Consider the following 15,209-nt stretch of genomic DNA (forward strand, 5'->3'; position numbering starts at 1 on the left):
CGGGCAGCTTCGCAACCCAGCGCTCAACCGCTGCGCCACCGGGGAGGCCCAGAAACTCCTCACTTTCACTTAAATCCATGTCTCCTTCCAAGCATCCGCCCATAACCAATGACTGACCATCATGAGGCTGGCATGACTCTATCCCCTTGCCTCTGTAACCTTGTAATATTGTATACTTCAATTGTTTAATATCTACAGGAATTGTTTCTGAAAATATAGGGAGAAAAGGTCTCAACAGATTCCTATTGATGGAACTGTTGAGAGTAAAAACTTTCCTACAAAGGACTAAATAGACCTGGAAATACACCTGACATTTACAAGTTTTCTTTGACATAATACTGGTAATTTTTTTATGCATTTTGTCCTGAATCCACAAAGTTTTGTTTTGTTTTGTTTTGAGTAACCAGAATCTGCAGCAAGGTTGCAATTTTTTTTCCAGCAAAGCTAACTTGTCACATTTTCTCTCCCCTTAATACCAACACAGCATACAAATAGTGGTAGTAATTTTTGCTACTTATCTTAGAGTCTGTTTTTGCATAACTTCCATAGGGATTTTGTCTGTTTTAACAAAAAAATTGGACGCGAGTTTGATTGTGTGGCTTTGTGTGGAGTTCTCCCAAAAATATGAAAAAGAGCTGAACCAAGAAGAGGAGAACCTGTTTGCCTTGTTTGTAGGGTTCCAGAGACCTCCAAAGAAGGTGAGGAAGCTTGCCTCCATTGGCAGGACTGGACAATCCGGCCAACGAAAATGCCCTGGTACCCTCGAGAAGAGGAAAGCCCAGGTGGAGTCTGATGAGACCAACTTTGTACCTGAAGCCTACGTCGACCGGATGCCACCGGTTCGCTCTGATCCTATATAGGGTATTTCAACAAAGCCAGCTAAAAATTGCTGTTAGTTATTTCTGCCCTGTGATTTTTATGCAAAAATAGAAAAATGGTTTAAAAGTAGATTTAGTTTGCAAACGTTTGCTATGCTGTTAAAAGTTTGGGATCAAGGTTGACAAAATTTGTGTTTTACATCAGTTGAACCATTTTAACATTTTTTCCCTGTGATTTTGATATATTTGCTGTCTTGTTTTAGCCAATGCTCCAATTTTTTTTCTTTTGGCTTTTATAATGGACTATTTTTCAGAATGGAAAACTGTCATACTGGACATTCATAGACAATGCTGCTGACTAATTGTTACTTCTCTTACACACATTGTAACCCTAAAAAAAGACTGTCTCCTAAGACTAGACCCTGAGATTTGTGCCACCATAGATATGGTGGAATAAAAATTAAAAGGGGGAATTGTAACAGGGTGGTCCCCAGGAAAGGGGGAGGTTCCCAGCCCCACCCAAGGGAGGGTGGAGCTGAGCAGGAAGAGGAGAAGCTGCAGAAGAGACTGAGGAAGGAAACAGGATGGAGCAAGGAGACCTGGAGGAGGCGCATGGAGCCTAGAGACACGTGAAGAAACTGCGCTTGTCTTTTGGTCGTGGACTGGGTGACACAGATGTGGGTGAGACCCGTGGGGAGGTGACAATGGCAGCTTTTATCTTGATGTTGATTTTGCTCTTTTCCTTCCAGGCTTGTCCGGTTGTTTGTGACCCTTTTCTGTGGGTCCCCACTGGAAGATGCTTTAGACTTGTGGCAGGCCTTGGGGCCTTGCTCTGGGCCAATCCCATTTGGATGGACTTTTACCCACAAGGGGATGGGTAAATTTGGGTGCTTAATTTAGAAACTAGATTCTTTGCCTTACCTGTATTGTTTCCTAATTTTATTAAAGTTCCTTTTCATTAAAGTCTCCTATGTTTTGTGTTGATGCGGCGGATGGCAGAACCCATTTAGAATAGGCAGGTTTGCGGGGCTTGGGCTGCCCCTCTCCCTGTCCTATAACACCTCAACTTGGGGCAACTCTAGAAGGTCTGTCCAGCTCCAGAGCCCCTGGTCAGGTCAGCTAAGGCTTTTGTCAGGACTGAATCTCAGCTCAACTTCTCTACCACCAAGTCCTACATCCTTCTTCCTTTCACAGGTGATGACCCCAAGGACTCTCTTAGCCTTTGCTTCTCAAGAAACCTAATCTACTTGGGAAAATGAAACCCAAGATCAAAATACTTAAGAAATGTTTTGAATGCTATGTTAAAAAAAATGAAATTTACCTATATGTTGACATAATCATAATATATTTATGATTTATGATCCTTTATCCTAGAATCAAAAGATAGAGTTCTTCTACCCAGGACTATCATTCACTTTTCTGTTGTATACAAGTAAATTATTCTGGGCAACTGGTCTTTTGTGATTGTTTGTCTGGGGTACTACGCCTGAGTGGCATACCTTCACCCAGAAAATTTAAAAGAATGTTTGAAGGTATCCCTCCTATTTAAAGATTCAGTCAGTCCCCAACCTATTTTATGGACACAGCTGAATAGAAGTATAGTCTTTCACCCTAAACTTCAGGACAAGATGAGAAAGACAGTGCTTTTCCAGAATGATTCCTCCTACAACAGGATGTGATAAGAGGATGTTGGCCTAATTTTACCTGTTTTCTTTTGATGATTCCAGAGTAATACTCATTTATGCTGATGAAAAGAAACACACAAGCAAATAATACAATATGATTTCTCCCCTTTTAAGTTCATTCTATCTGGCTATCTACTCCTATAGCCTCTTCTTACTCTGTCATCAGCAGATCTCTGTCATGGTCATTTCACTGAGTACTTGAACACCACGTTCATAGTCTTCCACATAATCAACCTAGCCATTTAATAGGCAATTATCATGTCCACAGGGAATAGGTATCTATTTGGCCAAACTACTTTCTGCCTCTTTGATATCTCCGTTCTTTCAATCCTCCACATATTCAGAATCCTTGTTCCTCTTCTTGACCATCCTGTCTTCTGCAGAGTCTGGAATTGATGACTGGTTAGACTATGAATTTGCAGGAGCTGTCAATTATCTAGAATTTTTCTTGAAAATTCATCAGTAAGATAGTATTATCTACTTACCTCTTCCACTAGAATAAAAACACCTGAGGTATTCATAAATGTTTGGTTGGGATGAGTTGAGTTCCATATAAACCCTGTTGCTTTCCTTTATAAAATACATTGACTTTCATTCATTTACTTTTTAAGTTTGAAGACATTATTGAAACACAAAAACCATCAGATTGAAAAAAAAATTCAGAAATTGACATGAGGTTTGTTTTGAGCATAAAAGCAGAGAGTCACTCTCTTGTGCTTTCTCTGATCCCCCTTTCTCTTTTTCAAGTGTCATTCATTTATTTCATCTATCCATAGACCCTAAATTAGGAGGAATACAAAGATGCATTTCTCAGAGGTAGCACTTAAGTAAATGTTGGCTAACTGGTCTGTAGAAGTGACATTGGACATAGAGCTAAGGGAAGGTGATGCATTTTACTATTTCCTTAGTTGCATTTATGGGGAAATACAGAGATAAAATGTGGTCAGTTCCAAAAGTGAGGGTAAGATGGATCATGAGACTTGAAAGAGGTAAATGTGGACATTTGTGCCTGAGGCTTGACAACAGAGCAAGCTGAAAAGGATCTTAGAAAAGTCAATCTCTGGTCTTTTTCTCTGGTTGTTTTATGGGTGAGTTTTGCCTCCATTAACTTCTCTTTGTGCTTTTCCTTTCAATTTAGAGGAGGATTGGGTACATTAAACCTTTGTAACAGTAACTTTCAGTCTAGAGAGCAATCCTTTGAGCAAGAGTAAAGCAAACTCTAAGAACTGATTCACTGTTTGAAGCAGCCTCTCAGAGAGCACCAACTCCCCCATTTGCCTGTGCCCCATAGCTACTTTCTCAGGAGAATTAGAAAGGTAGGGAAAGGGAGAAGAAACATATTTGTCCTTTATGTCATGAAGGGCTGTTGTGGGCTCCTTTGTAATATATATCTCTTCACATGTCTCTCCTCTGTTTCCATTACTCCCACTCTGGAATATTATGACTTTCCTAAGCCATTTACTCAACTCTCCAGGCACCTCATTTCCAATATACCTTAAAGATTTCTTCCAGAAATACTTCCCCAGAGCACAACTATCACTATGCCCACTTGCTTTGTTGGTTTTCTGGCAAGCAAATAAGAAAATTCCCCGGTGTGGCATTCAAAGGTTTTCATAACATGGCCCTACTTTTTCAATCAAGAAATATAAGAAGTTAAAACAATATGAAAGCATAGAAAGTTAGTAGGGGAAGTTCCCATCTACTCCCTCTCCCTGAAGCAGCCATTCTCACAACTTCCCCTTCATATTTCTACTCTTAAGTCTTCTGACTTCCTGTACATCTCCAAGGCCCCAGTTAAAGAAATACCTCCCCAGAGCACACCTCTATGTATTTTTTCCTTATTTTCCTGTTCCCAAACCTTTGCTCATATTATTTTCCCATTTTTTAAAAATGAGATATAATTGAATGTAACATTATATATAACATTATATATAACAGGTATATAACATGTTCATTTGATATTTGTATATATTGAGAAATAATCACAGTAAGTCTATTTCATACTTATTCCCATATATAGTTATAATGACTTTCCTGTGATGAGGAGTTTTAAGAGTTTTAGTCTCTTAGCAACGTTCAAATATAGTGTTATCAGCCATGACTTAATTCACTTTATAACTGAAGTTTATACCTTTGACCTTTGATTATATCCTTAATCCATTATACCCACCCCAAGATAACTCTGACAACCACCCATTCTATTGTCTTTATGGACTTTTCTTATTGTTACTGTTTATGTTTTTAGATTTCACATGAAGTGGGATCACTTGTATTTTTCTTTCTCTGATTGACTTCTTTCAAGACTACTTCAAGATTCATTCATGTTGATACAAATGACAACATTTCATTCATTTTTTAAATTGTTAACTAGAAACCATTGTATATATGTATGCGTGTGCATGTGTGTATGTGTGTGTGTATTATATACACATATACATATATCACAAACGTATTAGTCATTCATCCATCAGAGGACACTTAGGTTGTTTCATATTATTCTTTAAACCTGGAACGTTACAGAATGCTCTTTCATCCATTTTTGAATGTCCAGATTTCACCAATCCTATAATGCTTTCTCTGGCCACCTAATACTTTTTCTTTGTGATTTGTTATTTTAAATTATGTTTATTGAGATAGTATTGATTTGCAACACTGTATATGTTTTAGATACACACATTCATATCTCCACAAATAAGTATTCTCAGACAGCACTCACCACCAAAGCACCAATAATACTCCACCATAGTCCACTGAGGCCCCCTACCCCTTGCTCCCACTCTCCCACTCTCCCCTTCCAGTAACCTGAGTTCTGTAGTCAGATTTCAAGTGTTTGTTTTTGTTCTGTTTTCTTTTTCTTCACTACTTATTGAAATTTTTTCCTTCCTGTTTGAATTCCCATATCCTTTCATCTAGCTTCTGCTAATAGCACTTATTATTTTATTTTCTGTTTTTTGTGTGCCAAGTGAGCCTTCACCATTTCAATATAAGTTCCCAGTGTCAGAGATCATTTCTTAGTTCCTTTTGGTATCCCCAGAACACATGCCTTGGGCCCTTCCGCTCATATAGTGGGGAGTCAACAAACTCGAGTAAGAGGAAGGAGCTTCAAGCCTCCATGGAAAGCTGTGGACTTTCCACTCACCTTGGCATCAGTTATTATGCCAATGACAGCATCTGAGATGAGTGGGTTATGTTAGCATCTCAAACAGTAAAAGGATTTGGTGAGTTATCAGGGGACTTGGGAATACCAAAAGTTTCTAGGTTATCATTTGGAATGCACAGAGAACTAAAAAAGAAAACAAACACAAAAAAGCAAAAAACCAAACTATAAAACTCCTATTATTTTAAATAGAAAATTATGACTCTGCACACTGTGGAACTGAACAATCCCTCTCTATTTCAACGAAACCAAAACAGACATATAGCCTCCAAAACAACAAAAGTCCCTCAGCCCCTTGCCTTCCTCCACCTTGCCAGACTGCTTGAGCAAGACCGTGCTGGGCTCCCTAGTGAACCATGAATTTTGTTTCATTTTCTTTTAACACAAGAAATTTGAAAGAAGTCATTTTCAGCATAAAGGGGGGGGGTGAATGGAAGAAGAAGGGGGGTCATCGAAGGGGAGACAGTTTCACAACAGTCTCAGAGTAGAAGATAGTCTGATTTACTTTCTTTCTGCATTAAATATGGCCCCAGGGGTGGTTAGTAGAGATTGATAACACATACCTAAGGTACAAATACTTTCAAAACAACATGCTTATTAATTTTTTTGTATTTGATTTAGCTTACACAAACCTCTTCTATATAAAATAATGCAATAATAAAAGCCTAATCAGCTCCTACAATCTTAAACATTGTAATAAACTATCCCATTACCTGTTGCTTTGAAGCATTGATTCATCCGTAGCAATTTTCATCTTATCTGTAGTTTTGCCAAAGAATAAAATCAATCCCCCATCAATCTCTCCTCCAAATGGTTAGATCATTATCAATTCATTTGTGAGCCTACTCCTATTTAAAGTTATTGCTAGAACTATATCCAATGTCAGTTAAAACAACTCAAAAACCCTTTCAACTATAAGGCTTTTCTCCAAAACTCTTTTACCTCATTTGTACTTGGACTTTACAAACAATTTCCATTATTTTTCCAGTGATTTTCTATTAAAGTAAACTTAATTCATTTTCCAAGCTAAACTATTCTGATTCAATAACAAGGGAAGAAATGAGTTACTAAAAAAGTTGACTATGAGGAGAAGTTATGAGGTGCTGTGGGGAAGAAGAGTTATGAAAAGGAAGATGGTATGGGCAAGAGAAAATATAAGTATAAAAGTTCCAGCACATGGCAGGGGCTTGAGTATTGAGGTCAAGGCTGTTTGTGCAGGCATACAGTGGGCCGGCAAGCAGAGTTCCCTCTCTCATGGGCATAGGGGTTAAACTTGGGAACCAAGAGTGACCTTTCATTTTAACAGTGATACCAGTACTGTGTTCTGTATAGTCAACAACGCCAAGTGTTGCAGGGCTAGGGGAGGCCCTTTTCCTTGCCTCTATGAAAAGCCTCACTAACCGCCCAAAGACCTGGAAGCCAATCCTTACCTTTATCCTCACATCATTTAGTCAACAAGCCCTGGTCACTCTATCTCCTAAATATTTCTGATCCTCCCTCTTCTCTGACATCATCGCCACCCTTTGGCTTGGACCGCTATGCCACAGTGGCCTTCTTACTGGTCACACAATCTTTGTGTCCTCTACCAATCTGGCCTCCACATATTCCTCAACCTGTCCTAGCTTCCCACTTCCCAGAATCCAACCATACCGTCTTTTTCATATCCTAAAATATTCCTTTCCACCACAAAGCCTTGAAAGTTGTTCAAATAATTCCTTCTGCTTGCAATATTCCTTCTATGCCCACTTCCATCTTCATGGTCTTCTTTGGGTCTTTCTTGAGCTAAGGTTCCCTGGTATGTTCTCCCTCAGCCGTACAGAGGTGAGCTTTTGTCATTAATTGTTCAAGATTCTCTTCTCTGTCAGTCTCTAAACGCTCTGAGGTCAGAGGCTGTGTTTGTCCATGTATATCACCATTTGTAATATGGTGGTAAAACAAGTACTTGAGGATAAAGATTTGATGAGTTAATTCAAGCAAAGAACTTTGAATAGTACCTGGCATATATGAGGTCTTTGTAAGCTTTAGCAATAGTAATAATAATTGTAATAACAAGAAGAATCAAAGTATCTAAAACAAAGGGCATACTCAGCAAATATATGTTAAAGGATCACTTATTGGATATATGTAGAGGATGAATGTAAAGCAATGAATAAACTGATGGATGAACTAATGAATTGAACATCCCTGAGGGCCTCTTGCTCTCTCCCCAAAACCAGCTGTTATCAGAGCAGCTTATAGAAATGCTGTATGTAAAATAATCACAGAGAGAAATAATTGCTTTTCCTTGCCTGCTGTCACCATGATAAATGGTAAAAATAGCATTTTGGGTTTCCTGGGATTTTGAATTTAGCCTACTGTATTGCTAAAGAAATATTCAAAGCAAGGAGATTTGGAATTAACAGCCCAAATGCCCAAAAATAGATGACTGGATCAAGAAGATGTGGTACATATATACCATGGAATATTACTCAGCATTCAAAAAAGATAAACACATGCAATTTGCAGCAACATGGATGGCACTGGAAGGGATCATGCTCAGCGAAATAAGCCAAAAAGAAAAAGAAAAATACCGGATGGTCTCACTCATAGCAGGAATCTAGAAAACTTAAATAAGGGACCAGGAAAATGAATATAAGAAAGTGAAAATCAAAATCAACAAAAAACTATGAACCAGAGACACTTTTTGGGGGCTGGGGGGCGGGAGGGAAAGGATTGGGGTCAGAATGGGGCGTTTGCAATTGTATGGGGGAATATAAAAATAAAATTTAATATTTAAAAAAAAAAAATAAAAATCACTATCTGAAAAAAAAAAAAAAAAAAAAAAAAAAAAAAAAAAAAAAAAAAGAGCTAAAGGGATATAATAGCACAAAACATATTTCCATGCTTCTCAGTCCTGTGTTTATTAACCAAAAGGTGTCCTTTTTAATGCGCTTCATACTCTTTTAATTGTTCCCAAGTAAATTTTTTTAGAAAATCGTGCGTGTCAGATTGTCCATTCCAATAAATATTTATACAATTTCAACCTATGTTGACAGTAAAGGAAGCTCTTCACCCCTTTGTTCTAGCACATTCCACACATTATATTACTCAGTGTCTTCAAGGTAAAGGTATCAGTCACTGCATCCTGACTGTACACTGGGCTCTGACGGTCTAATAGCCCAACACCAATGCACCTGGGCTCCCACTGTGGAGCTGCAGTTTCAGTGAGGAAAAGCTACAGACCAAGAAGGTACCGCTGAGTTGGTCTAACCATGTTAAAGCCTATTATCTTACAAAGTTTTGCATAGTTTTTGTCCTTTAAGGCAGACTGTGACAATACTTTGAAATTATTTTGCTACAGATAGCTCATTTCTATTTAGAAATGAGTGTCATCACATCAGTAATGCAACATCTGTCTTTATTCTTCCCTTCCTGTAACAAGAGGGAGGTTCTTATTCTTTTACTCCAAAGTCAACTTTTCAGCCATTGCTCTAGACCCATCTCATTCTGCCCATCTCATTCTGTCAGTATTCTATGAATACTGACAATTCATACTTTCTATTTTCAGTTCAGTCATCAATTCTGGAAATGATTATTTCACTGAAAGATTTGATAATGTATAAGAGATAATTCTACCAAATAAATTGTTGGAGCCTTCATATGTGCATATTTAAAACTAAAGGATGCTATGTTGAAATTCATTATGAGAAATACTAGAAACTTAGTCAACTGACCTGTTTTTCTGTTGAGTAGACTGGATCTGTATGCGAAGGGGCCATCCTGGGATTGTGTGGGAGGTGATGGAAGCAAAATTCTCGGACCTTCTGGGTTCCCAGGTGGGAAAGGTGAGCTCTGTGAATGTCTACATTCACTTCTGTCCATACTAGATAAGTGGAGTGCATCCTGAGTTTTCTTCTTTTCCTTCTTTAACATATTGACCAGAATATCTGAAACTTGACTTAAGGATTTAGTGACTCATGCTCAATGATAATGAACAGAACAGTGATGTTTCAAATGAGAATAATTTGAATATGACTTGATATTTGTGACTGACTAAAGGGAGACTTCAACTTCCAGAAGTTCAGGAAGCTATTAGTTTTTAAATATGGCATCTTATATGAAAAATTAGCAAATCTAAAGGCCTTTAAAATATTCTGAGTTTAAGGACTTCCCAGGTGACCTAAGGATTAAGAATCAGCACTATCACCGCTATGGCCTGAGTTCGATCCCTGGCCAAGGAGCTAACCCACATACGGAGCAGCAGACCTCTCCTGTCTTCCCATTGCTCCTCTTAGCAGTGTCTTTCAGTAAATCTGCCTGTTCTGCTCCCCACTCTGTCTCTGGTGAATCTGCTCACCACCTGTATCTCTGGCCTACACCCAAGTTCTTCTATGCAAAAACCAAACCAAATCAAACAAAAAAAAAAGAACAACAAAATATTCTGAGTTTAAACCAGTTACACCTTAAACTTTCTATGAAAGAGCTTATAAAAAGTAAACAAATACCAAGTAGTAGGCAATGGAGTTTTGCATACACCTGTGGGTAGATAAGACCTTCATTCAGGAAGCTGCTCAGGAGTTGGAGAGAGAGGATTCTGAAGCCTGCCGAGTTGGAAGACCACCAAATCAGTCCTGGTGGTCAATGTATGCCCCATGGCCAACACATACTTATTTACAGCACATTCAAATGGAACTTAAAGTCAGTTACTATACTAGGAGCACCAATGATAACTGAGAGCATCCCTCTACCCTACTTCACTGCTCACTCAGGTTCGAGATGCTTAGAACTCTAATAGTATCATCACTAAGAGGAAAGTTGATACTCCCTCTTGAAAATCTCAGAAATTTACTGCACACACGGTAAGAGGAATTCAAGGCCTTTCCCACTGCTAAAGCTAGCTGCATTAAGATAGGCCTCTGAGCAACATGAGGATGGTATGGGTGAGAAGACAGCAACTCAGAGGGAGGGGAGGTGTCAGCCACATTTAATGTTGAGCAAGTAACACAGAAATCATTCCAACTCCATCTTCTTCTTCAGCTTTGCTTCTAACCTTCTGGTGATTTCTAGAAGCATAATCAGTTTTTTAATGCACAATTCCTGATATGGTGTCCACTTTGTTCTAAATAAACTTCTCCTTACCAAATGTGTTCACAGCTTCTGTAAGTGTCGAGGCACTGAGCTGATGGAGACAAGCCTATCTTTCAAGACCTCCCACTCTTCTTTGCATGGAATTATCAATAGCATCATACAGTCTATCTGGTTTAAACACTGTGGTAGCAATATTCATGATCCATGGTATTTATTGGTGCTATTGCCAGGCACTGTTGTAGGCACAGGGATGGCACAATGAAAAGGTAGACTAGTCTCTTGCTCGCATGAAGCAGATGTCCTACTGAGAAAGATAGTTCTCATGCACATGTGCATATATAATATTAGAAAGTGCCAGATAACTTATTTTTAAAAAGTCAAGAGTGATTGAGTGGCTACTCTACACTGAGTGCTTAAGGACGGTCTTCTTGAGTATGACACTGAAGCTGAGATCTGAATGACAAGAACCAGCTAGAGGAAGAACATCCCAGCAGAAAAAATGGCTAGTGCTAAGCCCCTAAGGGTCCCAAACAGGGAATATATACCATTCAGGGGATATTGGGTCATGTCTGGAGACATTTTTGGTTGTCGTACTGGGGTGGGGGTGGGGAGAGAGGTAGTTGCTGTTATGAAATCCAGTGGGTAGAGGCAGGACTTGCTGCTAAACATCCTACTATGCATAGGACAGCTCTGGCAATAAAGAATTATACAGCCTCAAAATGTCAGCAATGCTGAGGTTGAGAATCCCTGTGTTAGAAGAATAGCAAAGAGGTCACTGTGACTGAAGTTTAACATACAAAGGACAGAAGGCTAAGACATACAAGGGTAGGGGGCCGGGCAAGACAACCTGGGGCCTCATAGTCTAGAGTAAGGAGTTTGAATTTTATTCTAATAGGAAGCCCTGGAAGATTTAAATCAGAGAAATGATGTGTTCTGATTTACATTTCACAAAGCTCACAATACAAAATCATCTTTGCTGCCTTCGTTTTCATCTGCCTTTCTTTGTCTTCTTCCCTTTCTCATGTAACCTGGGCTCCTGCTCAAGTCAAGCGCTGTGTTGGGTACTAACTGCTACCATTATATGCTTTGTGAAGAGGTGCCTGAACTTATTCAAACTGATAATGTCATTGAAATGACACCTTTTCTCCTCCCTTTCCAAAAAAAAAAAAAATCGATGTCATTTATTGTCATTCTGTTGCATTACGTTCAAGTTTTTGTTGAGTTCAAGCATTATCTTTTTTTTTTTTTTTTTTTTTTTTAATCTAACCCATATCTTTCTCATTGCTCCTGTCTCAGACTTAACCTTCTGGGTTCTACAAAAAAGAACTGTGAGGAACTATGAAATTTCAGGATCTTCTCTTGGTGATTAGCCTATAATACATGTAAGCTGTTAGGAGTGAATCTGAGCTGCTATTTTTCCTCCTTCTCAGTTTACCCATTAACTACAGAGTCATATCTTCCATTTTATAACACTCCATGGAGCTCAAAGCACTTGCCCATGAATAGCCTCTCTGGCTTTGCTTGGCCCTGTGAAGTAGGCAGGGCAGGTCCTAGGCTCTGTCTGCTGATGAGCAGGAAGCTGCTTCAGGGAGCAGTTGTAGAGCTAATGAATGAAGAGTTGGGATTTCAGCCCAGGTGTGAACTTCAAATTCAGTGCTCTCTTCACCATGTCTCCTACACACCATCATTTTGAATACTAGTCTCAGAAGAAGGGTACTTCACTTGAGTTATTCACAGTCAGTGAAGAATCTCACGTAGCCCCACGGGAACAGTGATACCTGCATTTACCAATGAAGAAGGGGGATGATGTATTTATCTCTCTCACTCTTTTTAAAATAAACATGTAGGAACAGGCCTAGACTGTTCCTTCTCTGTCATATCTCATTTCATTCCTTCTCTACTATGCACAGACATACATAAACCCAGAAGGGGATTAAGAAGTTGGTAGGAGTGTTTAAGGGAGAAGATTCTAAACTAGGAGCAAGGCCAGGAAAAGAAGCAGAAATCAGCCTGGGGTTGGGGCCAGGACTGAGGTCTAAGCTGGGACCATCCCTGGAGATGAATTGGGTAAGAGAGAGGAGCAGGAATGCAGGAGTGACAGGCCTGTGTGCTGCACCAGAGACAAGGGCCTTTGTCAAAGGGAGTATAAATCACAGCTGAATCTACTGTTACTGGCTGAATAATAAAGCAGTTAAAACTCACTTGAATCAGACATAGAGGGTCTGTTAATTCTCAACTAAAATTAGAGACTGAAGTTAATCAGGCAGTGTGCCTGCCTCATCTTTGGTTTGTTTTTACCTCTTCATTACCCGTTTTCCTTCACGTAAGTTATTTTTTATGCATTTTGCACATTAGCTGAAACAAACATGCCTTTTAGTGATTTTAAAACATGAGCAAAAACATGTTCATAAGGAACTGACCAAAATAATTTTTGTGCATCGTTAAAGTCTGAGAATGTAACGAAAAAGTCACTTCTTTTATAAGAATTATTGAGGTCTAACACACCCAATAGAGACTCTTTAGAAGCCACCACCTTGTCTGTAACTGGAGGCAGCTCCCAGAGCTCCTGCCTCTGTGGGTACCCAGAACACACTGTCTCCAAAGCTGGTAAAAATTGTATCATATGTACTCGCTTCCAAATTTGGGAACATTTGTAAGAAGAACCCAAAGCGGTAGATCTGGCTTTTAAATAAAAAGTTAAATTTAAATCAATCTCTGCTCTTCATAAGCTAAATACCACTCATCTTTAACAAAAAATTTTTTTTCAATCATCTTCTGAGTTTCACCCACACACCAGCCACAAATTCTGGGCCGCGGTGAGACTGCGGTCAGCCCAATGTCCGGTCAGTTAGCTAAAGATAACCAGCTAACTTTCAGGCTCAGGACTCAAACAGAAAGAGCACTGCAAAGTAGTGGAAACAAAAAGTGTGTGTGTGTGTGTGTGTGTGTGCAGGCACATACACACATATCATTTAATTTGTTAAGATATGATGTAAAAAACGGCCATATTTTTCAATCAACTGCAATATTCTGCCACAACATAACTCTACTTGACTAAAAAAGAAGGACATTTTTCTTTTATAGCAACTTTGTTTTTCACCACTTTGTGTTTGCTGCAGGGACATTTTTCTCCTAAATGGAAAGAAGTAAGGAGCACCGGAAGCAGGGTGGGGAGCCAGGGTCGGTGGCTAGGAGAGGGATCCCACACGCAGGCTCAAGCCAGAAGAGGGAGAGTTTCTCATCATTTCAGAAAGGATACTGATTTCGTTATCTCTCTGCTGTAGAATATCTCGTAGCTTTTTATATTCTTCCTCTTTTAATGGTTCTTGGCAGTTTTGAGTTTTGATTTCAGAGCAGACTGGGCTCTTTACGTGGATCTTCTTGTCATTCAGTAGCTTCTAAAAGACAAAATCAGAGCTTAATGTCTGTATCTCTCTTCCAAATTTCTGTGTGTGACTCTATCCACTTTCACCGTTCCTACACAAGTCAGATCTGCACGCACTGTTCTGCCTCCAGGTCTTTGCAATGCAGTTGTCTTTGGTGTGTCTTCCCATCCCACCTGTACTTCCACCACCTCCTCCATTCTATGATCTCTCCTTCCCTAAGGTGGGGAAATTCCTGCTCAAATATGCTCTTCTGTTAGAATTCTTTCCCTTTCTCCATAATCCCACACAACTTATTTCACACATTGTCGGGAGCCGTCCGGAGTATGTGCCGTGTTGCATATGCGTGCCATGAGTTCGCTTTACCCTTTGGCCTTCGGAGAACCACAGGTTTTTCCTGTAAAGCACATGAGACTGGGAGGTACGGGGGGAGGAGCTACGAGGGTATAAGAGGAGAACGCGGGAGAGAGAGGGGAATAAGAAAAGAGATTTAAGAGGAGAACTACGAGAGAGGAGAGCGCTGCGAGAGGAGCAGAGCGAAGGTCAGGGAAGGTAGAAAGACAGGGAAAAGTAAAAGAGAAGGAAAAGGAAAATAAAGAAGCAAACGCTAGCGTCAAGTTGTCAAGCCCCGCATTTCAATTCTCAGCCCTTCTCTTTTCATGCCTCCGAATCCTTCGGGTTGGGACAACACATTTTCCAAATTAATGCTAACAATGCTTTATAATTAATCTTTACAAATCTGCCTTCTCCATGACTTATTTATCTTTGCCTAACCAATGCTTGACCCATAGCAGACTCCCAACAAATGTTCATTATCGTGGTGCAGTCTGTCAGGTTACAGGTGAGGTAGAAGTAATGGGTAAAGATATTTCTACTGTGTCATTCATGAATAGTAAAACTTAAGGCAGGGAAAAACTAAGGAAATATAGGGATAACCCAAAACTGCTGGAAAAAAAGAAATGACATAAATCTTTTGATGTAACTTGAAAATAAAGTGTTTTGAATATGGGACTATTCTGTGTAGAAGGTAGAGATTTCTGGCGAAAGAATTAGAAATTCAGGGTCTGACCTTATTCATTGGGAAGTAAGGTCAGTCTCT

The 15,209-nt window shown here is 39.4% G+C and overlaps 1 protein-coding gene across 2 annotated transcripts in view; it reads right to left on the minus strand.

Moving 5' to 3' along the window:
* KIF6 (kinesin family member 6) overlaps positions 1-15,209 on the minus strand; it is a 436,358-nt gene that overhangs the window by 233,822 nt on the left and 187,327 nt on the right. For both annotated transcript variants that reach the window (XM_037519645.2, XM_054698762.1), the window contains 2 exons: positions 13,987-14,125; positions 9,374-9,586 (listed from right to left, as the gene is read on the minus strand). In XM_037519645.2, the coding sequence (XP_037375542.2) occupies positions 9,374-9,586; positions 13,987-14,125 (352 nt within the window). The remainder of the gene's footprint in view (positions 1-9,373; positions 9,587-13,986; positions 14,126-15,209) is intronic.

Source organism: Talpa occidentalis, unplaced genomic scaffold, assembly GCF_014898055.3.
Source record: "Talpa occidentalis isolate TD23 unplaced genomic scaffold, MPIMG_talOcc4v2.1 talOcc4.2, whole genome shotgun sequence".
NCBI lineage: Eukaryota > Metazoa > Chordata > Mammalia > Eulipotyphla > Talpidae > Talpa > Talpa occidentalis.